A 24,921-nucleotide genomic window follows, 5' to 3' on the forward strand; every position below is an offset into this window, starting at 1 on the left:
ACTTCTTTGAAACAATTTTGAGAGATCTCTTTGAATGCAAATTTCTCTTTTAAAAAAGCAGCATGACATATTTTGACTTTCCTTGTTTGACAATATCATAGTTATTTCATCTCAATAATGTAAAACGTGATTGTTTTGGCTGTGCCTTCCCATTTTGCTCTGTGTGCTTTTGTATTTCGTTATCATATTTCAATGCCACAAAGCCCAGATGGAGTATGTATAATATTTCATCTCTTGTACATGTTCTGGCACAATCATACTGAAAATTTTGAACTTTATCACAGTAAAATGTTTGACTAGCTCCAAGGGAGGATTGAAGTTGTTTTAGAATTATGATTTAAAAAAAAATAAAATAAAATCAGCATTTTCCCCCCCTGTTATGCAGCAAAACCAGATACTGAAATGTCAGATATTCCCTCTGAAGAAATGTTCTGTTTCCCAAGGATTATTTCTTGGCCTCTGTGAAATGGTACATTTCAGCCCAGTTCCCAGTGGATGAGCCTTCAGTTTCTCAAAGGACGCCCTTGTGTTTGCGATGACCTCATCACATTGTATGTTTGAGGATGCGGTTCTCCATTAGGGCTTATCCATGGGGTTAAAGTGAGTTCAAAGGTTCCCACGCAATCCCACTCTCTGTACCTCCCTCTCCCTTTTCCTCACACAGGCACACAGGTCCTCCTCTGTACCTTCAAACTGGTCCCGTGAAACGAGTTGGGTCAAATGAACACACCAGAAACCTCCCTTGGAAAAAGGGTTTGCATCAGGATAGGGACAGAGGTGCCGGCAGCTTCTTTGCCACCCCGCCTAATAGCCCCTGGTGTCTAATAGCCCCTGGTGATGCCCTTTACCATGCTGTCATTCTCTCTCGTTACAACCTTAGCTGCTCTGAGACAACTGCAACATTAGAACGCCGGCACGCCCGACTTGGTCTCCGAGCATCCTCCCAGAGGGACCCGGTGATGTGAGGCTCGCTCCGGAGCAGGCTCTGGCCAGGCTGGCCGTGGGAGCTGTCCCTGCAGCTCTCTGTGCAGCCAGGCTCTTCCCCTGTTCCGCTGCACCTGGAAAAACTGTGCGTGCTCCCCTGCGCCCACGTTTATTCCTTTTTGCCTTTCTGAGAGAATCCTAAAGCAGCCCTCGAAACCACGCGGCCGTGACCAGCACGATCGAGGCCCCACTTGTATCGCAGGGAAGAACCGGGACAGTCCCGCTGCCGACCCTCGGTAGCCCCAACCCGTCGGACATGAAGCGATGGGACCCCCTCCGGCAGCTCCCCGACGGGCCGGGTGGGACAGGAGCCTTTTGTTTCTCCCATGGGATTATTTCCATGGATGCCCCCGCCCCTCCTTCCCTCGCAGGAGCCCGGCCCTGGGACGCCGCTCTTTGTTCCCACGCGTCAAGATGCGGTCACAGGTGGCCCCCGCGTAAGCCGCACAGGAGGCACACGGGACCCAGCGCAGCCCGCAGGTAACCCAGCGCTCCTGCGCGGGCCCGGGCGGCGGGGCCACCCCGTCGGGCGCTGGCGGTGGCGGTGGCTGTGGCGGGTCCCGCCCGCCGTGGGCCGGCGCGGGCGGGGCGGGCGGGCGCGGTAAAGGCGGCGCCGCGCGGGGGCCGGGCTCAGTCTGGCCGCCTGCGGGCTGCGCGGTGCCGCTGCCGCCCCCGGACCGCTCTGCCCATGGGGCAGCCGAGCCGAGCCCTCGGGACTGTCCCCCGCCGCCGGGACCTGAGCTAGGGCGGTGAGTGCTGTGCGCGTCCCCCCGCGCCGCGGACTTTCCCCGCCGCCCCTCGCGGTCCCGGGGAACGGGAGCGCGGACGCTGCGTCCCGCGGGAACCCGGTGCTGGCAGCCGGCCCCGCTGCCCCTTCGCAATCAGCGCGGACGGGGGAGGGATGGATGGACCGACGGACGGACGGACAGGGGCTTAAGGAGAGGGATCAGCCCTTGTGCTGGCTGCGATGGGACCGTGCCCGCTCCGGGTAGGATGGGTGGAGGAGGAGGTGGTGGAGCGTTGTATCCTGGTGGGAGGGTGGCAGGTTGCTCCGAGCGTTGGAGGGACAGCAGCCGTGCCGAGGTGACGCGCAAGCGGTCCCTTGGCTTTGTGACGAGGGCTTTCCCTTGGCTGTTACTCGACTCAGAGGCAGGGGTCCGATGTCACTTCTTTCCTGGAAGCGCTCCGTTCTTTTCCGCCCGTTCGGGAAGCGTCACCGGAGAACCACGGTGCCCAGATGAGTACTTCAGGTGCCTGAAAGGGGAGGCTGAGTCCTGGCCACTGCACAGGCTAGGGGGTCAGCCTCGGTGGCTGAGCATTGCGTGGGGCTGGGATGAGGGAAGCTAGCTCAGCTGTGCTCCCCGTGGGATGTAATCCCGTGGGTGTGCTGGGGAGCCCTGGCCGCAAGGAGGGCATGGCCATGGTGGACGGCGAGCTGCTTGGGGGGATGGAGGGAGAGGGCGAGGAGGCGGGAGCTGCGATGCGGGAGGGAGCCCGGACAGACCCCCGGCCATCACAGAGGGGAAGGTGAGAAAATCCAGCTCTCAGCGGGCTCTGCATTCCCGCCAGATCTTGCACACTGCTGCGTGCTGAGCGGTCTACTGTGCCTCTTACGGGATCCGGCTGTCCCATCTGGGCAGGTGCACTGCTTTGTCTAGAGCAGCAGCTATTAGGCTTCTCTGTTGAGTTCAGCTCCGACTGAGTAAACCAGGCTGAACAAGAGGCAGTGCCTTATTCAGCACCTGCTCCTTGCCCTGCCTCAGCACTGCTTGGAGTTGGAGTTCAGTGAGCCTTTTTCTTACCTGAGCAAGGAACCTGACCCTCTTGCAACTGCCTGAGAATCAGGGCTGCTGGGTGCCATTTAATCTCCTCAGTCTGCAAAGGCTGGGAGTTACAAATGCCAGCAGCAACCAAAGCCTTGTTGACATTAGGGTACCACGAGCACAGCTGAGCCATGAGAAACTACAGAGTATGCAAGAGCACTGGCTATTCTGGACTTGGCATAAATAACTTGTTCAGTAACTGTCTGCAGTAAAGCAGTCTGCTGAATAATGGCATTCAGGGCCTGTGGATGAGGAAAGTGATTTTTAAACAAATAAATAGTTACAGTTCAAGCAGGGGAGTCTGCCCAGGGAGGAAATCTCCTAAGAAAGGTTTTGGCAAAACCCCAAAATAAACAAGGTCTTAAGGCTCAGCATGAAAGCACCTCAACTAGCCCTAGCCTTGTCTCAGCTAGGTTGCATAAATATGCACTTGATGAGTGCACAGCAGAGTGTGAGGGACACCATGAACCTGTGGTGTCCTGATGCCCTCAGCAGTGAGGGGCTGGATACTGATGGCAGCTGAGAAAAGGGGGGACTTGGTTGCTTTAGTATATGTGTGTTCTTGTTCTTCAACTGCAGAGCAGACTAAGGTGAAGGAAGATCTTCCCTGGGTAGGTGGTTGCTCCAGCCAGGAGGCTGAGAAGGTGGGTTCTGTTCTACAGCCTCAAGAGAAGTTGGTCCTTTCTGTTTGTGGGCCTGTAGTTTTTATTGTAGTAGTTTTATAGAGGTTTTATTGTTAAGATATGAACAGAAGAGCATCTCCAGAGATGCACAGCAAGGTGAGGCTTGGGGTGGCCATTGATCCCTTGGAGAACAAGCCACAGACATGCCCTCCCCTGAGGTTTTCAGTCCATTTGGAGCTGCTTGGAAGCTGGGGTGTGATCCAAAGGGAAACGTTTTCCTATTGTTCTCACTGAGCATTGAGTGCTGAAGCGTGCAAAATACCAGGAGTACATCTGCAGCTGGTGTTCACTTGTCCTGCAGCTCTCTGAAGGTCACCATGTTGAATAGTAGGGGCTGGGAGGGATGATACCGCAGGCTGGTTACAAATATCACTTTGAGCTGTTTGGATCATGAAATGTTCTGTGCGAAGAGTGTGCTTGGTCCTCACCCAGTAAGCCCCCAAATTTCTAGTGAAAACTGCTAAATGGCATTAGAACACGAAGTGTATGTCCCTCTGACGCAGGCAGGACTGGCTGCCTTCCCACCCGGCTGCCCAGGAGGCTCCGTGTTGACCTGGGTGGAGCTGTGCATGAGGTGGGCTGTCTGTCTTCTTAGTGCTACGTTTTTGGCTACAAGCTTTCCCTTGGCACAGGATAAAAGCACACGTGAACCAGAAAGATGTTGAGATTGTTTATGTTTGACTTCTGGCCTGGTGCCAGAGGGAATGGCTTGGTGACCTTGGTGCTATTGGGACATTATTTATAGAGCGTAGATCTTCTGGGTTTTGTATTTTTGATCTAGGAATGTGAAAATAAGTCTTGGGAGGAAAGGACTCAATGCTGGCCACAAAATACGTTTGGATTTTTTCCAGAGCAGGAAAAATAACACTTAAGAGGCGACCAGGTGTTCCCTGTTTGCATTGCTTTCTGCCTTCCCTTGGAAAATATGGGTTTGGTGCTGTCCTGGACATTGCAAGCTAGCATGAGTTCACTCCATGTTCGAAAAGCTCTTGTTCAAGATGCTAAAAGGTGTTAAAAAAGAAATCCAGCTATAACCAAAGACACTCTTGAGAGTTTGCAAATGATAAATGACTCTCTTGGCCTTCTTCTATTTGTGAAGTTGTGTCATCTTCAAGGCTCAGTGCACCCCCATGTGTTTCAGTGCCCATCTGTGGTGCTGGTTAGTGTGGCTGACCCTGGATGACAGATGGACAAAAAGAGGCTTGGATGTGCACAGGCTTTTACTGGAAGGCCCACCACAGTGCTGGCCCCCCAGCTCTGCCTCCGAGGCCTCTGGTGAAACCCCAGTAGCAAACTTTCCTTCTGGCTTTTACAATGTGCATAAGTCTCTCATCCTCATTCTGAGCAGTAGGTACATGCTCCAATTACCTAAATCTGTAAATGTCTTTTTATCCCTCTGTATGCAAAGTAAGATCTTGTTGAGCATATCTGTGCTCTGGTTTTGATGGGGAAGCCCTTGCCTAGGCTGTACCTGACTCATTTATACCAGGCTTTGGTTGGACCCTTATCCAGCTCATCTTACAGGGCAAAATCAAGGACCAATGTCTGTAAGAAAGCTCTGCTCCAGATTGAAACTGACTGTTGCTGTCATTTTAGGGAGGAGAGATCCATCACCAAAACAGGGAAATTATCAAAACCATTGTAGTTGGGTCTAGTGCTGAAGGTTGAGCAGCTTTTGCTGATGTTGGTGGTCAGGAATTATGTGCTCATTTTTCTGAATCTACGGGGCCAAAATCAGAAGCCTAAGCATAGGGACTGGTAGCTGGCTCCATTGATGCAGAGTTTCCTAGATGTTTTTGTTAGGGATTTGGATTAACATAATTTAAGTCAAAGGCACAGAGGAGAGCATGGGGAGAAAAGCAGTTAAGCAGAAAAGCAGAAAAGCTGTTCGCTAGTCCGGTCTCCTGAGGAGTGGCATTATAGGATAAGTTGGTGTAGCGAGAGATGTGCACAGGGGAGTGTCAGATAACACTGGCCACCTAATTATTTATTTGAAGGGGTTCTGTATTTTAGAGGGAGATTAATGTGCAGTCCCCTCTGCAGCTGCTGCTGCTGCAAACCAGAGAGGGAGGAATCCCTCCTTTTGGTGCTAAAATTAGGCAGCAGCACTTTGACTACGTGGCCCAGAGGGGCAGGTGCAGGCAGAGCAGCACCCAAAGGCTTGCAACCCTCTTGTTTTTAGCTGTATCCTGCCTGGGTTGAGAAAGTAAACAGTTTGAGTCTGTGTCAGCAGCCAAAAAAGAGACCTACAGAGAAAACCCACAAGTCTTCAGGAAACTCCATGGGTGACTCAGATGGTGTTTTCGTCTGAGTACCTGTTCATTCAGTAACCCATGATGGCAGCAGAAGCACTTTTTGTAGTGGTGCCATCTTATGACTGAAACACAAACCTTTGGTGTTGGTCATATAAAGACTTGAGAAGCTCTTTCAGCCAGCAGATGTTGTTCCAGGAATTCCACTGCTGAGCCCTAAAATAACCCCAGCCCTTGTTGGTTGCTGCAGTTTCTTTCTGGGCTTCCAGCTAGGGCTGCTGTAGATGGAGATAGATGTGACAAAGAGCAGGCAGTTTCCCAAGGACATCTGTGCTTCCAATCCTTCCTGACAGCCAAGAAGATGCCTTTAGTTCAGCCTTCCTGGCTGTCTGGCCCTGTCTTGCTGTGTGTGGCATGCACCCAGCCAGGCAGCAGCCTCACTAGTGCCCTATACTGTGTAGCTGCAAAGCTGTGAGAGATGTGTGGGCCATGCTGGAGCACAGCCTGGCTGCAGACACTCTGCCATGTTTTATGGGGTCCTCAGGAAGCCCTGTGTTGTGGAAACGGAGGGCTGTATTGCCAGTCTTAGCCAAAGCTCCAGGAAGCAGGCTATTTTCTGATATCTTAAAGGTCCATGGTTTTAAGTCCCTCTTAGTCTTTCTGTTGGACATTTAATTTTAGCTGCCTGGCATGCCATTCACAGTAGATGTTTAGCATATTCCAAGTAGGCATAAAAATGAGCTGCCTCCTTGTAGAGGGAGAGGGAAATTCAAAAACCACAATACTGAATCCAGGGGAGCTGGGTGGTATTGGCTTTTCCCTAACATTTTCTTTGTGGCCTAGGAAGAAAAGTTTATGTAGAAGCTGCTCAAGCAATAAAGAGCATCCAAACATTACTCCACAGAAAGCAGAAATCTACCAGGAGTCAAAGGTTGCAGTGAACAGGATCAAAGAATTTAGACCATCAGTCTGTGTTTTCCCAGGTTGTTTTCATGGTGAAGTGAGAGTAAAATTTAGTTGACTTTATTATCAGCATTGCTGGTGGAGTCTCTCTAAGTGCTAACCAGAGATCTGGTGTGCTTCTGAACAGCAGACACCTATGGTGCATCCTTCCACCCTCCTGCCCTACTGCTCTGCCCAGTGCAACTGCTCCTTGGGGTATTCTTGCCTTGTCTGCTGGCAAAAACCCATCAGGAATTCTTCAATCCCTTCCATGAACTGTGACAACGTCCACTGTTTAAATCTCTGGACAAGCAGGACGCATTGAGGGTTGATGGATGGAGGAATAATAAAGCAGTTGAGCTTATCCCCTCCAGCCAATTTATTCCTGGCATCACATCACCATGCAAACCAAGTGCCTGTCATTAGTCAAAGGACGTGTGGGAGAAGAGGCCAACCTGAAACTCCCAGAGCCCTGGCTGCATGGAAATGACATTACAAGGGAAGGTGTTGACTAAAACCTGACACTTCTATGTCATGAGCTCTTCTATACACAAGCACAGTAGCAAAGCACTGTATGTGTACACACACACACACACACACACAGTCCTGATGGATGATCCTGATATTACTGGAGCTTGTTGTATCCAAGCGTCTGAGACTTAAAACTGAAAAAGAAGGGAAGGTCCTTAAACAACCTTTGATAGTAGAGATGGGACATCTGGCAATGCTGTGTTTTCCATGTTACTTGAGACCTTGATTTGTCAGCACTGATGCTGCTATCATTTGGCTGCCTGAATCTCTCTTGCCTCCTTTTCCCTGGGGGTAGAAGAATCAAACAAAAGTAGGGAGAAGAACTAGTCAGTACTACCTGTAACATTTTTTTTCCTAAGACTTCTCTTGCGTGTGCCAGGCAAGATGGAGAGAGAGCTCCTGCAGGACCTCTCAGTTCTCAAGATCTCCTTTGTCACGCAGGCTGTTCATGCCACATACTGGTGTCTACCCCTTTGCCTCCTCTCTGCTATGAAAAGAGAAATCTTGATTTAGTTCCCTAGGCTGATGTGGGTCCTTTGTGACTGTGACTATAGGACATAGCATCTCCATACCCTTTTTGGCATGTTGTTGTCCAGCTTTTTCATAATCCCAAAGTGTGGCTCCATGCTGTAAGATGGGCAAAAGTCATACAGGGTTTGCCTAGGATCAGGTAGTGAAAAGTTCTCTGCAAGGATCTTGATCTTGTCCATCCGTATAAAAGCAATCAAAAGCTAGTCTTGCTCATCATCCAGGCTCTTCCTGTGGTATGTGGAAAGAGGTGAACCATTGCAGGGGATGGTGCATCTTGTCCTAGAATGGACATCTCTGGGAGTTGGCGCACCCTGCCTATTTCCAAAGGAGCCTAAAAGACGGAGGTGAGAAGATGCAGAGATTCAGGTTATAGTTGATGCTTCCAAATTTAATTCTCTCCACCCATGAAGTGCTTTTACTCTGGGCTGGGGGCACATTGACTTTGTGTGTGCTCTTCACAGTACACATACACTGGTCTTTTGCGGAAGCTGGAGAACCTGTCATGCATCAGAGACATTGTCTCTTTCAATCTCCTTTATATGAGTCCTTTTTTCTGATGAAAGCTTTCTAAAGGGTACTTGTGTGCTGAATAGCCATTGTTGATAATGCACGATATGAAATCCAAAAGGAAGGCTCAGATTAAATGTCACGCACTTCACAGTAGGGAATTCAAAGAGCCTTGTTGATCTGTGCATAATTGGGGGCTTGACAGCTCATGCATAAACAAACACGTGCACATCCACATACATGGCTGCATGCAGTTTTCCCCTGAATCAGCAGCACATAAAAGCAAAGTCGGATGGGTGATTTCCAGAGGGGTGGGTGTTGTGTTCGTGGGGAAAGCCTGTGAGTTCTTCAAGCTTCTGACTTGAGAACCTCACTGGCAAATAAAGTCACTTGTTGTTAGTGTGGTGGGCTTCCTTCCGCCTTCCTCCTCTGTGCAGCTCTCTGCTGAGCTGTGGCTGCTTTGATTTTCGGCATCTGGCTTTAATGTGACCACGAGAATCTTCTGAGAGTTTCTGGTGTGTGTGAAGGCAGTATCCATGTGAGGTTCACCCCAAGCTTTCCACAGTACTTTCTCCCACCAGCAGTGAATGAAGACAGAAAGAAAAAATCGATTTCATGCTAAACTGGTTGTTAGTCAGGCCAGGAAGGGCATTTCTGCTTCTGACGTGTTGTGTGTAAGGAACCAAGTGCTGCTCAGGAGTCCACAGAGCAGGCTGAGGTGTCACGACCTGGCACTGGTGGGGTACAGTGGCTGGGCTCTTGTTTGTAAGATGTCTCACCTGTTGTACATGAGCTGTATGATCTGTGGTAGATTTACTTTTCATATGCCTCTGGGAAAACTAAGCTCTCAGAGGTTTAATGACCCAGGCTTGATTTTTATGAAAGGAGCAGCAGTACTGCCAAACCTATAATCTAATAGTTTGGCTTTCAGGTTTCCTATTCTGCATGCTGTAGTTCTGTTCCTAAAAACAGCTGGTTTCACTTTCGAGTGCCTCATTGCAGTATAGGGGGATACTTGTGGCTCCTCCTCATTCTAAGGGATGCTGTGGAACAGCGCTCCACAGACATGTCCCTGTGCACCACGTGTTCCCCCTCTAGTGGGTTGCTAGAAGTTTCTTTCAAGTTGTTTCACCACCAACTTGTGAATTAGCAGAGCTTGTGCTAGCTCTGGCAGCAGCTATTTAGAAGTTTTCCTCTTCTAAATCTGTCCTCCTAGCTCCTGTTTGCCCAACATGGGGAATTTTGCATCTGACATTTTTAGCAGTAACCTGTTGCTATAGAAACTGCTAAGGTGTCAGAGGGAGATTTTTGCCAAGTTGGGATAGGCTACCAAGTAGTTGAAGTATGTGTTTTGTTGGGAGGCCTTCTCCGGCATGTTTTTGCTAAGCAACTCCTTGAGCCTGTCTGCATGTCTGGGTTTATTTAATGTCTAAGGAGCCATGAGGGAGCTATAAACCCAGTGTTCTAATCATGTGTGAATGAACAGGAAATGTTGGCAAATTATTTAGGGGAGATGTGAGAAGGTGTTCCCAGGCTGCAGTGATGGGTCCAAGTGATGTGTAGGTGGTAGTCCAGGGCTGAGAGGTCACAGGTGGTGTCAGTCTTTAGGGCAGTAAATGGTTGACCTAGAAGCAGGAGTTGAGACTCTAGATGACATCTCCCAGGAAAGAGTCTGAGACAAGCTGCTTCTCTCACCCTTGAGACCAAAATACAGGTGAATGCCAACATTACATGGTTGGTCTGTTAGTCTGAATTCTCTTTACTAATCAGACAAGAGATTGTGCAGTGGGACTCAAAGTAAGTCCATACAAATCAACCCATGTCTCTTATTTGTGTGTAGATATAACATATATTTATATACATATGGTCATGTACAAATACATATATTTATATGTGTATATATGTACATTTATATTTGCTTTACTAATATATAACATGTTGTTTATGAATTAAATGTATTTATATAAATAGTAAACTTTTATTATTTTATCCGGGATGCAGATGTAACCATGTGTATGGGAAATGCTCTGTAACAGGGCTGTTAACAACTCATCTGTTGACTAATAGTTGCTTGGGCCATTTCATATCAGGCTGGATCTACAGAACTTCTGTGTCATGGAAGGAAACTATTGCTTGTACAATGAGAGGTGTGAATCCTATGAGTGCCTATGTGCCTGGGACTCAGGAAATATCCTGGCTAGACCAAAAGGCAATCTTCCTGATAAATGCAAATTTATTCGTCTGCCCTTTTTCCTCCCTATTGTGTTTGCCTAGACTGCACATCTGGTCATATCATGACAGACTATGGAGATGAGAAACTCTTTGTTTTCTACACAAATGGAATAAAATAATCTGATGCTGTTGGGGTGTCCTGCAGGAGTTGTTCTCAGGCTGGGGTTGCAAACTGGTCCATGAAACTGGTTGGGAATCTGCTTTTGTGGTTCTGGAGTGGAACAGGCTCATTTCATCTTCCATTTCATGGCTGTAGACATGTTGAGAGTGTATAAATCACAGTGGTTGCATTGTGCTGAGTAAGTTCCAAGATTGCAGATAGAGAACTAATATTGCTGGAGGTGTAGATTATTGTCTTTGGGGAGGGAATTCATTGAAAATGGCTTTGAAATCACTATTTCAGTGACATTATACAGATGGATGTTGTGCCTGTATGTGTCTCAGGGAACTTAATGTCCCAAATTGTAGTTTCTTAACAATTTTCTTTTGTGTTCTGGAAAAGGACAGAGGTGCAGGGAATTGTTGAGAATAGAGAGCATTGGCTTCCCAGAGCATTTATGAAAGTCTCTTGTCAGGTGCTTGGGGGCACAGTAGAAAGAAAATTTGGGGAGGTCTGAGGTTGTCAGGAAAAGAAGTGCCAAGAAGCTCCATGTTACTGTGAAGGTTCAGTATCCAGTGGTGTTGTGGATAAGCACAGTGTGTGTGGACTCCTCCTGCTCCTCCCAGTGTCTTTCCATAGAGTTCCTTTGAGCCTCTGCTATACCTCAGATGCAAGGCAGAGGAGATGAAGTGCAGTTGCATCACAGTTTCTGTAAAACTGACTTGTATTACCCTGTTTGGTTGAAGGGCTTTCCTAGCTTTTTAAGCTGCTCTTTTTCAGTAGCAAGGGTTGATTTACTTGGGTGGGTTGGTTTTTTTTTGTGTGTGTGTGTGTGTGTGTTTCTGTGTGTGTGCATATGGGTTTTATTTTTCCTTCTAATGTTTCCCTGTAGAAATCGTCTGCAGGACAGATGGCCTCTTAAGCTTCTGGGGCTGTGTCTCACAAACACCTGTCTAAAGCAGCTGGGAATCAAAGAGGAATTCTCCTCTTTTAATGCCTTTAAAGAAAAACAGTACCTGATCCTAATACGTCCTACTTCCCCATCTCTCTCTCCATCCTCCCAGCTTCCTGGGAAACTTAACTGCTTGGTTGTGGCCATCTGTTGAGATAACAAGGGGCTGGGTGGGGATGTGGCAGCCAGAGCCTTTGGGGAGAGCAAGGGCAGCTTTGAGGTGATGGATTGCTGTGGCTGGCTGGGCTGAGAGCCTCGGTGGCAGAGAGAGGATGATGCAGGGGGTGGACTTTTATGTAAGTAAGACAGATGAGAGCTGCTGAAGCAGCTGTTGTACACCGTTGTGCTTGTACCTTGAATCCTTTGTATTTGCAGCCAAAACACACCTCAGCAGCCAGGGATGGGCTGCTTGAGAAGGCAGGGTGGCGTGGCCAGGATTGCACATGGGTGTGAGTGCACGTGTGTGGTAGCTGAAGGGTGAAGTCTGTTTGCCCCCTGTGGCAGCAGCCCCCTGAGCACATACAGAGGGGCCACGGTGGGGCCAGGTGTCCAGCTGGGCACCCGTGGGGAGCCTGAGCACATGCAGCCTGTCACAGGCTGCCCTGCCAGCTGCTGTGAGAGGCAGACAAGCATTTCTTCCCTGAGGTGCTGCCCAGGCTTGCATGGAGAGGTCAGCGAGTTGCTGCAGGTGGTGCTTGGCAGGCCAGCAGGAAGAGGTTGCTGTGTTTAATTATAGTTCCCATCTGAGAAACTAGTAGAGCAACAGAGCTTTTTTATCCTGTTCAGGGGAACTGAGCACTTTACAGGTTTTGATTGCTGTATAACACATCCTGCGGCACAGACAGAAACTTTCCTGTGCTCTCTGCAGAAGGAAATTTGAAACCTGTGGGCAATAAAATCCCGGAGATGGGCCGTACCTCCCAGGTGCTGTGGGATATAGCCAATAGTTGTTCATCTTGGGGCAGGATGTTCGTACAGCCCCAGGGAGCTTGGGGGCAGGAGCTGCTGCACCCAGGGGCTGCAGAGGAACAGCGTGCAGGGGGGTGCAGGGGCTGAGCCTGCTTGGGCTAAAGCAACTCTGGAGCAGACAGAGGAGAGGATGCATGGAAAAGGCTGAGCAGACTTTGGATGTCCTTTTTTGCACGAAGTGGTGACTGACTAAACAACACAAGTTAACTCTTTCCTCCCCAGCAGGCTGCAGAGGACTCCTTGTCCCCTGTTGAGGGGTGATGCTGGCCATATCCATTAGGTCTAAGGTTGCCAGAGCTGCTGTAGGCACTGGGTGCCACTGCCTTGCAAGTGAAGGCTTTGTGGTCACAGGCAGCTCTGCACCTCTCACAAACAGCTTTGGAAAGCCCATCCAATGGTGTCTGGCCATGAGATGTGTTCAGCCTGAAGGCTGAGCTTTAGATCTGCCTGAGGCTCTTGGTGCATTGCAGATGATTTGGGAGATGGTCTGGAGGCACCAGTGAAGATGTCGTTTGACCTAAGGATCTTACTTTGCATTTTCATAATTTAGGGGCAGGGAACCTACTGCCCAGGCTTGCGGGTATTCCCTAGGGATAACAATCTCTCTGTGCCTTTTAGAGTTGCTTAGCTCCCTGTGTCTTTTAGAGTTGTTTAAGGGGCTGTGGCAGGGCTGGGGATGAGCCTCTGTGAAGACATGCTTCCTGCTGGTATTGCAAAGAGCCTTCTGTGCTGAAAGGGCTGGTGTTTATGTGGGAACAGAGTCCTGTGCACCTGGCTTGTTACAGGTGAGAAATCTGAAGTCTCCCTGTTGCTTAGGGGTACAGACTGTGCCAGACAGAGCGGGAGCAGCCGCCGCATTCTGCTGCTGTGGTGGCTGAGTGCTAATTGTTTTTACTGCCTGAGCATCAGGTTATTTTTGGCTTGATCAAGTTTAATTCCCAGCCGGCTGGTGGTAGAGAGGTTCTAATAGTCTAAATCTCCACGCTTGATAGAAATCTAGGCAGGGAGCTGGTTTGGTCACTGTGGGTTTGGGATGTGCAGTTGCAGAAATACAGGATGAAAATAGCTATATTTTGGTAGTGACATGGGTAGTTCTGGCTCAGGGTCTGCTGTGCCACGGGCTTCCAGGGGAAACTCTTTCTAGGCCATTTAGATAGGATGCACAAAGATGTTTTGTGACTCTCAGGTGTGGTTTTGGGTTAGACACAGAGAATTTACCTCATGCCTCAGGATTTCAGAGTCCTGAAGTGTCTGAGGTTGTTTATGAACACATTTTAAGAACATAAAAGTGAGCAGACTGAACCTTCGTGTGTGGTGGGAAAAAAGGAGTCTTGGGTCCCATGGGATTAGGCAACAGTGTAATGTTTGCAAGGACCAAGGTACTTGATAGGTCTGTGGATCCTGTCCTTAATCCACCTGTGTTTCCACAGCCGCTCCTCTTTACTGTGAGCATGTGTTTGAGCCCAGGCTTTCTCAACAGCTCTGTGGCTGATGAGGTACAGGGTCCAGAGCAGCTGCTGGGGACCTGGTACTGTCCTCAGCAGCAGACACAGAACTGACACAGCCTGCAGGAACACCAGAGGAGCTGGACAAATCCATTACAGCTGCTGGGCCCTTGCAAGAGAAATGCTGCGGGTGTCAGCCCATTTATAAGGGCTGGTACAGCACAGTGACCATGGTGGATGCCCCTCTCATATGCACATCTCCTTGTGCTGCTGCAGTGCTGGGGAACTCCCCTGGGCTCTGCCAGGTTGCTCCCAGAGAACTCCAGTGTTGGAAAGGGACACTGCCTCTGCTTCCTACTTAGTATTAGTATGGTTCTCAGCCTGTGCTCTGTAGAAGATGGGAAGGCAAGTGTAGGCATAGCAAGTGCCCTGTTGGGCTTGACATCCACATCCAGTGCAGACATCCACTGCATCCTCTTGGATAATTCTTGGGCATAACAAATCAAAGCGGACTCAAGATGTTGAGTTGTCTTGGACATACTGACTTGGGAACTCTAAAACCAGAGAGCAAGAATCCTCTCCCCGGCCTGAACGTGATAGAGCTGAACAAACTGTGTCCAGCTAATATGTATAAACATTTCATCGTCCCAGCTTGGCTCTAGTTTCATACTCTCTTCCTCTGCCTGCAGATTGGAAGTGCCATCAAACCCTTGGAGTGAGAAGTTCTGTAGTGCCACCTCTTTAATTCAAGCACCACTGCTTTGTCAGGTAAAAGGCTGCACTGTGGATGACAGTACCATCCAGCTTAGCAGTGGGCAGCATCCCTGCTCTGAGGGCCCTGGGGAGCCATGTCCTCGCAGGCAGGCAGCTTCCACCCACGAGCAGTCAGGCTCTGGCTGGCAGGAGCTGTAGGCAGTGAGCTCCGGGTGCTGCTGGAGCAGGGTCTGGCTCTGCACTGTGCGGTGGGTGCGCAGCCCTGGCTGCTGCAGCACCGTGGCGTGTGCAGTTGAGTCTCCTCTCTCCCACGCTGCGGAGCTCGCCTCTCCAGACGCTGGGAGGGAAGCGGAGACGTTGGGGGAAGAGCTGTGGAGGTGGGAGAGATTGAGCTATCGTTGGTGTGGCACCAGTGAGGTTTCTTTGCACCACTAAGCAGTAGCTATCAAAATTGAATGCAGTATGCTAAACAGCTGAGCAAGAGAGCTGACACTGAAAGGAGCCTGCAAAGAAAAGAGATCTAGGAAGAAAAAACCCTCTTGCAGCTGCACATAAGCACTGCCCATCACAGAGAGCTGTGGCAGGGAGTAGGAATTGCCTGTTTATGGTGTCTGATCTGCACAGTCCCTGGGATGCTTGGAAAAAGGATTAAGGAGGAGAGACTCGAAGGAGAAAAAGGAGGTGGAGGTTTCCCTTTGCAAACTCACAGGCTAATAGAAACGATCCTCTAAACTGCCAGTGTGTCAGGATACATTAATGTAAGTATAATGTTTTCAAATCCTCAGCATCTTCTCTCTGAATGTCACTGAATTAGCACTAATTGCATTCATTATCTCGTTAGCCATTAATATTCAGCATCCGTTAGGCTGGCTCTGTCTCTGGACCACGGGGTAATAAGATGTGGGACTGGCTGCAGGGCCGTGCCTTAGCTGTGCTGTAGGAGTGTGGCTTTATGCACCAGATTGTTTTATTGGCATTTGTGTCTGGCCTGTGTTGTCCCAGCTCTTGGCCAGTGGCTTACCACAAATTAGTGGAAACTCTTAATGGGAGAGCAGTGTTAATGATGATGTGGATAAATTTCCACCAACTCCTGCCCTGAAAGTAACTGGCGAGACAAATGATGAAGGCAAATTTTGATCTTTTGGCCTTGAGCCAGTTGCTAAACTGCCTCTGTAACCACAAAGCTATTCAGTGCAGTCTTCATTGGTGAGTCATGGAGTCCCACCTTTCTTTGCTTCTTGGTCTCAGGAGAAATTATCTATTACATTTTTTTTCTTCCTTTTTCTTTTTTTTTATTCCTTCCTTTTTTCTTCCTTTTTTTTTCCCTTTCCCTTTTCCTTTTCCTTTCCCTTTCCTTCCTTTTTTACCCCCCTTCCCATCTTCCCTTCCTCTGGCATTTCTGACCATTAGGCCAGAGCAGAAGGTGTGGCCATCAAGCTTCCCCTAGCAAGAAACCAGGAACGATCCAGAAGTACCAGGATGGCATGGCCAGCACACTCAGTGCCCCAAGTCCTATCAAGACCAGCAAGCCTCAGGTCTCTTATCCCTGAGGGGAGCCAGTAGGATGCTCCTGCTTGGGCCTTCTGCCAGGCTTTCCCCCTAACTTCAGAGATATGGGATGGCCTCAGAGTGAGAGAGAGGAGCATTCACTACAAGACTGTTGCTTCATGATTGGAAAGGATGGCTTCGATCAGAAAATGCTGGGCTAGAAATACCACAGCAACATGTTTCCTCTGGTTTCAGCACTTCTGGTGGGAAACCACCCAGCATCCAGCCTTGTTAGTCAGGAGCAGCCAGGAGCAGAAAAAATTGCAAAAACTGTAGCTAGTTAGACATTGAGCTTTTCTTTTAGACACATCACTCTTGCTTTGGCCTGGATTTTGTGTGCAGATTATCTAGATTTGAATACACACAATTTATTGTGACAGTTTAGGTTGGCAAACCCCAGACATGATAAATCTTCCAAACTTTTCTACTGTCAGCTACCATTTGAGCTTCCTGCCTTGTGCTCAAAGGTAGGCCTGAGTATACAGCTTCTATCTTCCTCCTGTGGCGGTGTTTTCCACTGTTCCAATTCTGAAATATTTCCAGATCCTGACTGCTGCATCTGACTTCGTGCTGCCTTTCCAGGAACCTGGGCTTAGTTATTCAGTGGAATAAGAGCAAAAACCCACGACCGAACAAGCCCTGCTACAATCCAAAAGAAGTACCTCCAAAGCACTGGGTAGCTCAACTGGCTCACTGAAAAGCATTTTGCCTGGTCTGCTGAAAGGATCTTATTAAACCCTTGGTCATGGGGCTCACCTTTTGCACTATCCCAGCAAGACCTCTTAACTTTGCCTTAAAGAAAGAGTGACGTTGGGCACTTGCAGACAGGACTGGCTGTTCTTGTCTGAACAACCACAGGGAAAGGTTTTCCTTTGAGAGGGAAATCCCTCGCAAGGCACTAGCACAACATTTGCATGCACAGTGCCAAAATAATTGTACTCATTTTATTACTCTCCAAAGACTTGTGAAATCTTTAGACATCAGCATAAATTGTCTCCTCCTGGGGCAGCTCTGGGAAGGCTCAGCTGGGGCATGAGCCTTACACTTGCTTGGGCTGGATTAGCTGTGCGTGGTGCCTGGGGGAAATTTCTGTGAGTCTCTGGAAGGGCCAAGTGGCAAACAGAAAAAAGTGTTTGTGTTCAGCTGAGCCAGGATAAAATTATGACGAACTGGAAGAAAAGGCTTTCTGAACTGAGGGTTTCCAGGGTTTTATGTTTGTGGGATGAGACAGTGACTTCATGGGACTCAATACCTGTAGCTTTACACACATGTCAGGGCAGAAGTTACCTTTTTCAAGTCTCGTTGTCTGTATTTACTTATCCCAGATAGTATTTGTCATTTCTAATTTCCATAATTTCCCTGAAAGCAAAGTGAGAATCTTCAGGGAAAATCGTGCCTCTGGCTTCTTCTGCTCAGGGGCTGATATGTTGTTCTGGCACAGCCTGGTGACTGCAGCATATGAGTGGGGGGAAACACAAATAAGTAACTGATACTTGTTTGGGGTTTGACCTGAAATGGCAGCTGAAGAATGTGATGTATTGAATGGGAAAAGGAAAAAGGCCAAGAATTACTTAATGATTTTAATTCCCCTAGTCTGAGACACACTTAATTCCCCTAATCTGAAAAACAGCAAAGAGGTTCTATTGGGCACTGCCTCATGCTGGGATAGACAAGATTATGGTTTGTAGGTCAAAAGCATTTCTAACTAAATGTCCAGGCTAAAGCCACTGTGCTCTGAGTTTTTTCTTTCCCCTCCCATGGCAGATCCCGGAGACAGCAGGATCATTCTGAGATGAGCCACCTGTAAGTGGGGCCGGCCTTGTTGCCAGGGCTCCCTGCCCTGCAAGGATGAGGAGCCATCTGCCGGCCTAACAGGAAGACCTTGTGGCAGCGGTTGTTTTATTTTCCCCAAACATCGTGAAATTTCATGTGACAGCAGAGCCGCTTCCTGCAGCCTCTCTGTGCCCCCTGGCAGCCAAGGGCTGGTGGGGCAGGGCCAGCACCATGGCGGCGAAGCAGCCCCCGCCGCTGATGAAGAAGCACAGCCAGACCGACCTGGTGAGCAGGCTGAAGACACGCAAAATCCTGGGCGTCGGCGGGGAGGATGATGACGGCGAGGTCCATCGCTCAAAGGTGAGGCCAGCAGAGAAGGAAGCCCATGTGCAGTAATGGTGGAAAAGGGACCTTCTGCTGGGCAAACCAGGGTTTGCCCATCCATGTGGTTTGGGGCATTTATGTGGTTTATAGCCAGGCATTGTGAGCATGTTCACATGAACATGAGCAGCTCTGGGCAGCGTGCACGTGACATCAGGACAGATACTGTTACACACTGAGGGCTTTGCTGGAACCTGTGCTCCATCAGGATGGAACATGCAGGTGATGTGTGTGAGGAGTCAGTTCCTCTCTTCCATAGGTAAGAGGAAACAGGAGTTAGTATTGACCTTTTCCCAGCTGAATGCTGCAGGTAGCTGATCCCAGTAGGGGAGTAGTAGAGGCTGCAGCTCCTCATGTAAATCAAGGTGGGCGTTGGGACAAACAAGTCACAGCTGAATCCTTTGTCCTCCTCCTCTTTCTAGCCTTCTGAGATAAACTCCCATATGGGATTAGATTACATGGTTTTGGGCTGCTGAGTACTGCCCAAAGACTGGGGAAGGATCTGCTTAACCTGTGCCTTTCAATTCAATTTCAGATTAGCCAAGTACTGGGAAATGAAATCAAGTTTGCAGTCCGGGAACCACTGGGACTCAGGTAAGGTACTGATCACCTTGGAGCTGGGTCATCTGAGGCCCCTTGGCCACAGCATTCCTGCTAGGTCTGGTTTAAGACACCAGCTCTGCTGGTGTGCCAGCATCACTGCTCCCTGCAGGGGCTTCTTGCAAGCTGTGGAACCAGACCAGCTCTGCATTCTTCTCCCCATTAATTAGCCTGAGACCCTCAAGTTCTTGTCTCATTGCATGTGCAGAGAACTACAAGGGTTGTGTTGGGCTGAAGGAGCTTCTGTTCTACTGTGTGACGGAGTGGTGTGTCCTGTGAGGACCCTGCTCTGCAACATCCTCTTGGCAGGGTCACTTCTCTTCTTTGCTTGGATGAGGGGGAGTCTGGTCTGTCTCACTAGCAGGGCTGGTCTGCATGTTGAGGCTGGAGCTAGTGGGATGTGGAAAGCTGAGTCCTTTCATGGGAGGTTTCTGGCTGTCTTGCTTGTGCATGGGGGAAGGATAAAGGCTGATGAATGAGCAGGCAGCTAGAAATGCTTTGTGAAGTATGAGTGATGGGGTCATCTCCAAGCTCATGTTGGGTCCTCTGTCTTCCCTCTCATGCAGGGTCTGGCAGCTTGTTTCCGCCGTCATGTTTTCCGGGGTTGCTGTCATGGTGAGTGAGGGACGTGGTCATGGCAAGAACCAGCTCCTGTCTGCTAAAGGGATGCCCCAGCATGGCCCTTCAGTCCCTGGCATTTCTGTTCCTCCCCTGCCTCCAGCAGCTCCTACCACTTTCTCCTGCAAGGCCTTTGCCCTCGCTGTGTCTCAGTAATGGGCTTTGCCGACAGTGTCCTTGGCAGTTTGTTCCCATTGCGAGTCTGTTTTCATTAGCAGGGCCCATAAACCAAGGAATGGCAGCCTTGGTCACAAAAACCAGCCATGCAACCGATAGTTGACATGGTGATATTTCTGCGCCTCCTTAATTGCCAGTTTCCTGGCCAGCGGCTCCAATCCCACAAGGGCCGATTCTGGAGCGCTGCTGCCCAAGAGGATATGTTTTGGCGGCCAGTTCAGGTTGCTGATCTTCTCTCTCGCCTCTGCCAGGCCCTCGCTTTCCCTGACCAGCTCTTCGATGCCATCTTTGAGGAGGAATCGGTGAGCAGCAAGACTCCCATCCGGCTCTATGGAGGAGCCCTCCTCAGTGAGTGCCGTACTGGGATGCTGCTGCCCCACAGAGTAAGGGGACAGGTGGCCAAAACGGCAGCAGGGGACAAAGTCCGTGCCCAGCTGGACACCTGCTGCAGCTGGAGAGCAGAACATTTGCTGTTAGCTAAGAAATTGCTGAGGGGTATTTTGAAAAGCTTGGCTACTGCTGCTTTTTCCTAGCAGGGATTCAGGCGTGCTGCAGGTAGGGTAAGAAGGGCTGTGCCTGCTCCGAATCCCTGGGGAATCGCCCCGTGTACCCCAGCAAAGGGAGCCTGCAGGGGGGCCCGGGGAGGGGCGCTGGGCCGCGGCTGGGGCTCCATGGGAGCGGCAGGGGACGTGGGAAGGCGGCGGCGTCCCGGGAAGGGGTCAGGATAAGGGGGCGAAGGACAAGGAGGCGCGGGGAGCCGGAGGTGCGGTGTGGGAAGGGAAAGGGGCCCGAACCGCGTCCTGCAGCGGCACCGCGCGGGGCGGGCGGGAAGCGCGGCCTGGCAGCTGTCCCGGCCCTCGGGCAGCGCGCCCCGCTCTGCCCGCAGGCATCGCGCTCATCATGTGGAACGCCCTGTACACCGCCGAGAAGGCCATCATCCGCTGGAGCCTGCTGGCCGAGGCCTGCTACTTCGCCGTGCAGTTCCTCGGTGAGTGCCTGCGGGTCGGTCGGGACGAGGAGGAAGGTGTGAAGACTGCATGATGGGAAGCGGGATCCACGGTGGGCAGGGCAGCGGTGGAGCATGTTCCCTGCCAGCTGCTTGCCTCTTTTCTCCTCCATGGAATAGCCTCTGTCCTGAGCTGCTCCTTGAACATCACCCTCTGACAATTCATTAATTTTTCTCCCTGCAAATGTCCTGGGCTTCATACCAACACAAGTCATTACTGGAGCAGGCTGCCTAGATGCAGGGTCTAACAAGAAAAGATTTTTGCAACCTACACTAAAAAGGGGGATGTTTAGTGTTACCCAAACAGAGCATAGCATTTAACTTGTTTCTAGGGAGCTTATCTATATTTAACAATGGAGGGAGTTCTTGTGTGTGTGTCGGTAGCTCAGTGTGTAGCTGGTTTAGATACAAGCTATGTATTGGTGGCCAGAAAAGAGAGGTGTTCAATACAGGCAATGTGTGTGGACTGTGCATATTTTGTAGATGCTCCTAAAGTTGAGAAATGTTTATCAGCACTGAAGCATTCAAGCCACAAAGCAAACTCAGGAGGATGTGACTCCCAGATTAATGCCTGAGCACAATGGAAACTCACATCTGCTTGAGTGACTGTTTCAGGCTGCCTGAATGTGAGGCTGCCTTGAAAGCAGGGCTTCTGTAAGGGAGAGCTCTGGGGTCCATGGCAAGCCTCAAGGCTGTGACAAGAAGCCAGTGAAGAGCCTCTGCCATGGGTTCACTGTGCATGTGAATGAGCCTGTGCTGAAAGCTCCTGCGCTTGCAAGGCTCAGCAGTTCCTGCCAAAGCTCTTCGTTAGAGGGCAGCAGAAAACAGCATTGTGCATTTGTCTCCTTTTGGTTTTGCATCACCAACCTCTGCCTTGTCTCTCTCCTTCTTATCTAGTTACCACTGTCTCCCTGGTTGAGAGTAGCCGGATAGCCACAGGTGCCGTGCTCCTCCTGGTCAGCCGAGCCCTCTTCATCCTCATCAGCATTTATTATTATTACCAAGTTGGACGTCGTCCCAAGAAAGTCTAGTTCCTGGGCTTTTTTGTTATGGGAAAGGTGGGAGGGGGGCGTTTGTGTCGGTAATTTTGCATTATAATTTTTTTAACTTTTTTTTTTTTGTTAGTCCCTTTTGGTTCTAAAGGAGTTTCTTTCTTTACCGGCATGAATCAGTGTGTAACCCAGTGCTGGTGGCATTGCCAGGTGAAATGGGGGGAGCAACATCAGTGGGACCCCCCCAGCCCCTCTGCAGGAGGTGAGGAACAGTGGGGAGGAAGGCTCAGGGAAGTGTGTGGGCCTGGCAGGCTCAGGGAAAAAAGCCAGTTTTCTAGGGGGTACTGGCTGATGGGATCACAGGCTCTGAACCCACTGTAACAAAGCACAAAATAAGGCCAGCATATTGGAACCAAATCCCTGAGGAGACAGGGCAATAAGACAACCTACAAAGGAACCGGCTACTCTACTTGGTAAGCCTTGCACCTCCCCTGGTTTATAGCCCTTTCCTCTTTTAGCAAGTACTGACTGTCCAGGTAGCCAGGAGCTGGATGGGGTCAAGTTCAGTGCTTTGCAAACAGCTCTTCTTTCCTCTCTGCCAGAGGTGCATTTTTGTGTAGTTCATAGTATTGCACCAGATGCTGTGTAGGGCTTGGCAGGAGATACAGCAAAAGAAGAGGGAGACGCCTCGTTGTTCCCTCTGCAGGGACAGCACTGGGAACGGTGGAGCAACTTGAATTACAAGATGTGAGAACTGAAGTAAGCTATTGGAAATAGCCCATTGAGCACAAAGACATCCCCTCATTTGGGGTGTTTCATGAAGTTTCTAGGCTGGGGTCCTGTCCCCTTCACCCCAGAAGACTTCCTACAGTTGAAGCTTTACTGACGGTAGTAGCAGTGGTGAGTGTGCAGTAGCTTTATCTGATTAGTTGAGCAGGAGCTGGAGTGCTGTTGTGGTTAGCACTGGTAAGAGCAGAGGACTGTAACAGTAAGAGCATCTGCACAGATGCTTGGGTCAGTGAATAGCCTCTAGATATGGGCTCTGGCTGTGGGAGATGGTGTTCCAACTCTGCTAATATCTGCATCACATCTCTTCTGACCTTGAGAAGAGAAGACCAAAGTTTGTAGCATTAAGATATTAAATATTTAACTGAGATGAAGAACAGCAAGGAGCGGAGCGTATGATGGCAAGGACAGACTGAATGTGCTTTAGTACTCACTAGCCAATTTCTCCAACATTTCCTGGGCTTAACAGCATTGCCTGCCCTGCTTCCTAGTGCTTTCCTTGTGGATTATCCCTGTCCACAGCTTGAGGCAGCATTTTTTATTCTCCATGGGACTAAAGCCAGAAAGTCTGTGTACAGGATATGGACTTGTTACTCATGCACTACTGTTGACTGGATCAAAGCACGCCCTGGAATATAGCTGATGTTCCAAAATCCCAGTAGAAAGATTTCTACACAAACAGGACTGCTTGTGTAAACAACAGTCGTCAAGCCACTGGTAAGACTGGGATCTACAGCTATTGCTGTTTAATATCTTAGTAGAGTTAGAAGAAGGTAGTGGGTAGTTATTGTATGTTGTGTTAGTGCTTTTGGCATTTAGAAGCAGCTGCATAAGCTTGGGACACTGTGTGCATTGTACTTACTGGCCATGCAAAATGTCTGTCACATAAGAATATTGGAAATTGTTAAATCAGGAAACATCACAATTGTAACTTAGTTTTTTTGCTTAATAAGTAAATCAAAGGGAGAGGCAACATCCAACAGCAGGCTAAATTCTGGAGCCTCACAACAATACACGCTTGTCAAGCTGCTTTCAGCACATCCAAAAATGATACTGAGCAACTAAAACTTTTAATTAAGAAGAGTGTTCCTGTTCAGATGGAAGAATTGGGGTCTAAGAGGCAAACCTTTCCCTGTGAGGCAGATAATGGTCAAATGCAGGATGGAGAGAATCAGAAATTAGACCAAGTGGAGCAGCATGCAGGAGCTGGAGCATGGCATGCTGTGGCTGTTGCTCTCTCCCTGTGCATCACCTGCATGGGCAGCTGCAGTGGCCTCAGTGTGGCACTTTGGCTGTAGTTGTGGGTATAGGTACGTGAAGCTTGATTCTTTGTGTTTTGGGGTGTCACATGAATGTATACACAGAGTGATGGTTGGTTTTTGTGGGGGTGGGAAATTATGTTTCTAGGACAGATAAGTAGAACCTACCACAGCAAAAAAAGCAGTCTTACAGGAGAAGAAATTGGGAGGTCTTCTTCATGCTGCCTCCCATCTGTGTTGGCCACAGGTCCCATGAACTTAGTTATGACTCGGGTCTGATTACTCTACCTTAAAATGTCATCCCATAGGTGAGAGAAATGAGTTACTGCACTATGTGAGAGCAGTACTCCAAGGACTTCTTGATGGTTAGATCAGGTAGGAGGGTGGGGGAAGCAGTTACAGGTCTCCAGGGTAGCTTTAAATAAGGTAAGATTAGATTAGATTTCTCTGGTTCCCTGATTAGCAGCTGCTTGTGCAAAACTTGTAACGGTCAGCCACTTCTAGGTTTGGTGGTCAGTGTTTTTTTTGCTCTACCATAGAGCAATGCCTGGGGGAGTGGCCACTTAAAAGATTTCATGCTACTTGGTACCTAGTCCTGAAAGTGGAGACATGAAGTTGTTTTGATGCTTCTTTCTCCATCTTGCTATAAGTGTACCATGTAGAAAATACAGAGCTCTACACCTCCTCTACAACTAAGCTGTGGTTCCTGGCATGTCCCTTCTTAGCAGCGAGGAGCTGCAGGAGAAACATTGCCAGGCCCACTGGAGGTGGTGAGTGTGTAGCAGGTGAGGCCTGGGAGGGAGTTGCTCAGGGTGGCGTGAGGATGGAGGCCAGGCAGAGCACTGCCAGAAACCAGCTGCACCTGGTTGTCTTCACTCTTCGCTGTTGTGGGTGGGGAGAAAGGGAGGAGGATGCCACACCTTTGTGCAGAACTGTGTCCCCAAGAATGGAAGTGCTGACATCACAGCTGCAGGTGGCAGTTCAGAACATAATTTGGGATCAAAAAGCCTGAGGTGTCACTTCAGGCTCGACTACTGATCTGCTGGCAAAAAAACTCCATCTCCAGAGGCCTCAGCTTCCTTATCTGTTACATTGTGAGAGAGCTTTGGACCGATG

General features: G+C 49.4%; 1 protein-coding gene across 3 annotated transcripts; it reads left to right on the plus strand.

Moving 5' to 3' along the window:
* The first annotated feature begins 1,587 nt into the window (after window positions 1-1,587).
* TP53I11 (tumor protein p53 inducible protein 11) lies at window positions 1,588-24,651 on the plus strand. 3 transcript variants are annotated; one of them, XM_064714400.1, is made up of 8 exons: window positions 1,603-1,733; window positions 14,641-14,719; window positions 17,978-18,346; window positions 18,903-18,961; window positions 19,534-19,582; window positions 20,014-20,110; window positions 20,649-20,750; window positions 21,666-24,651. In XM_064714400.1, exons 3-8 carry the CDS (start codon window positions 18,218-18,220, stop codon window positions 21,797-21,799), a joined length of 570 nt encoding a protein of 189 aa, XP_064570470.1. In that variant the 5' UTR covers window positions 1,603-1,733; window positions 14,641-14,719; window positions 17,978-18,217; the 3' UTR covers window positions 21,800-24,651. The 3 variants fall into 3 exon arrangements, with proteins under 3 accessions (XP_064570469.1, XP_064570470.1, XP_064570471.1); XM_064714399.1 differs by lacking the exon at window positions 14,641-14,719 and having other exon boundaries at window positions 1,588-1,733; XM_064714401.1 differs by lacking the exons at window positions 1,603-1,733; window positions 14,641-14,719 and adding an exon at window positions 15,216-15,423.
* Window positions 24,652-24,921: the final 270 nt, after the last annotated feature.

This window comes from Zonotrichia leucophrys, chromosome 5, assembly GCF_028769735.1.
Source record: "Zonotrichia leucophrys gambelii isolate GWCS_2022_RI chromosome 5, RI_Zleu_2.0, whole genome shotgun sequence".
NCBI lineage: Eukaryota > Metazoa > Chordata > Aves > Passeriformes > Passerellidae > Zonotrichia > Zonotrichia leucophrys.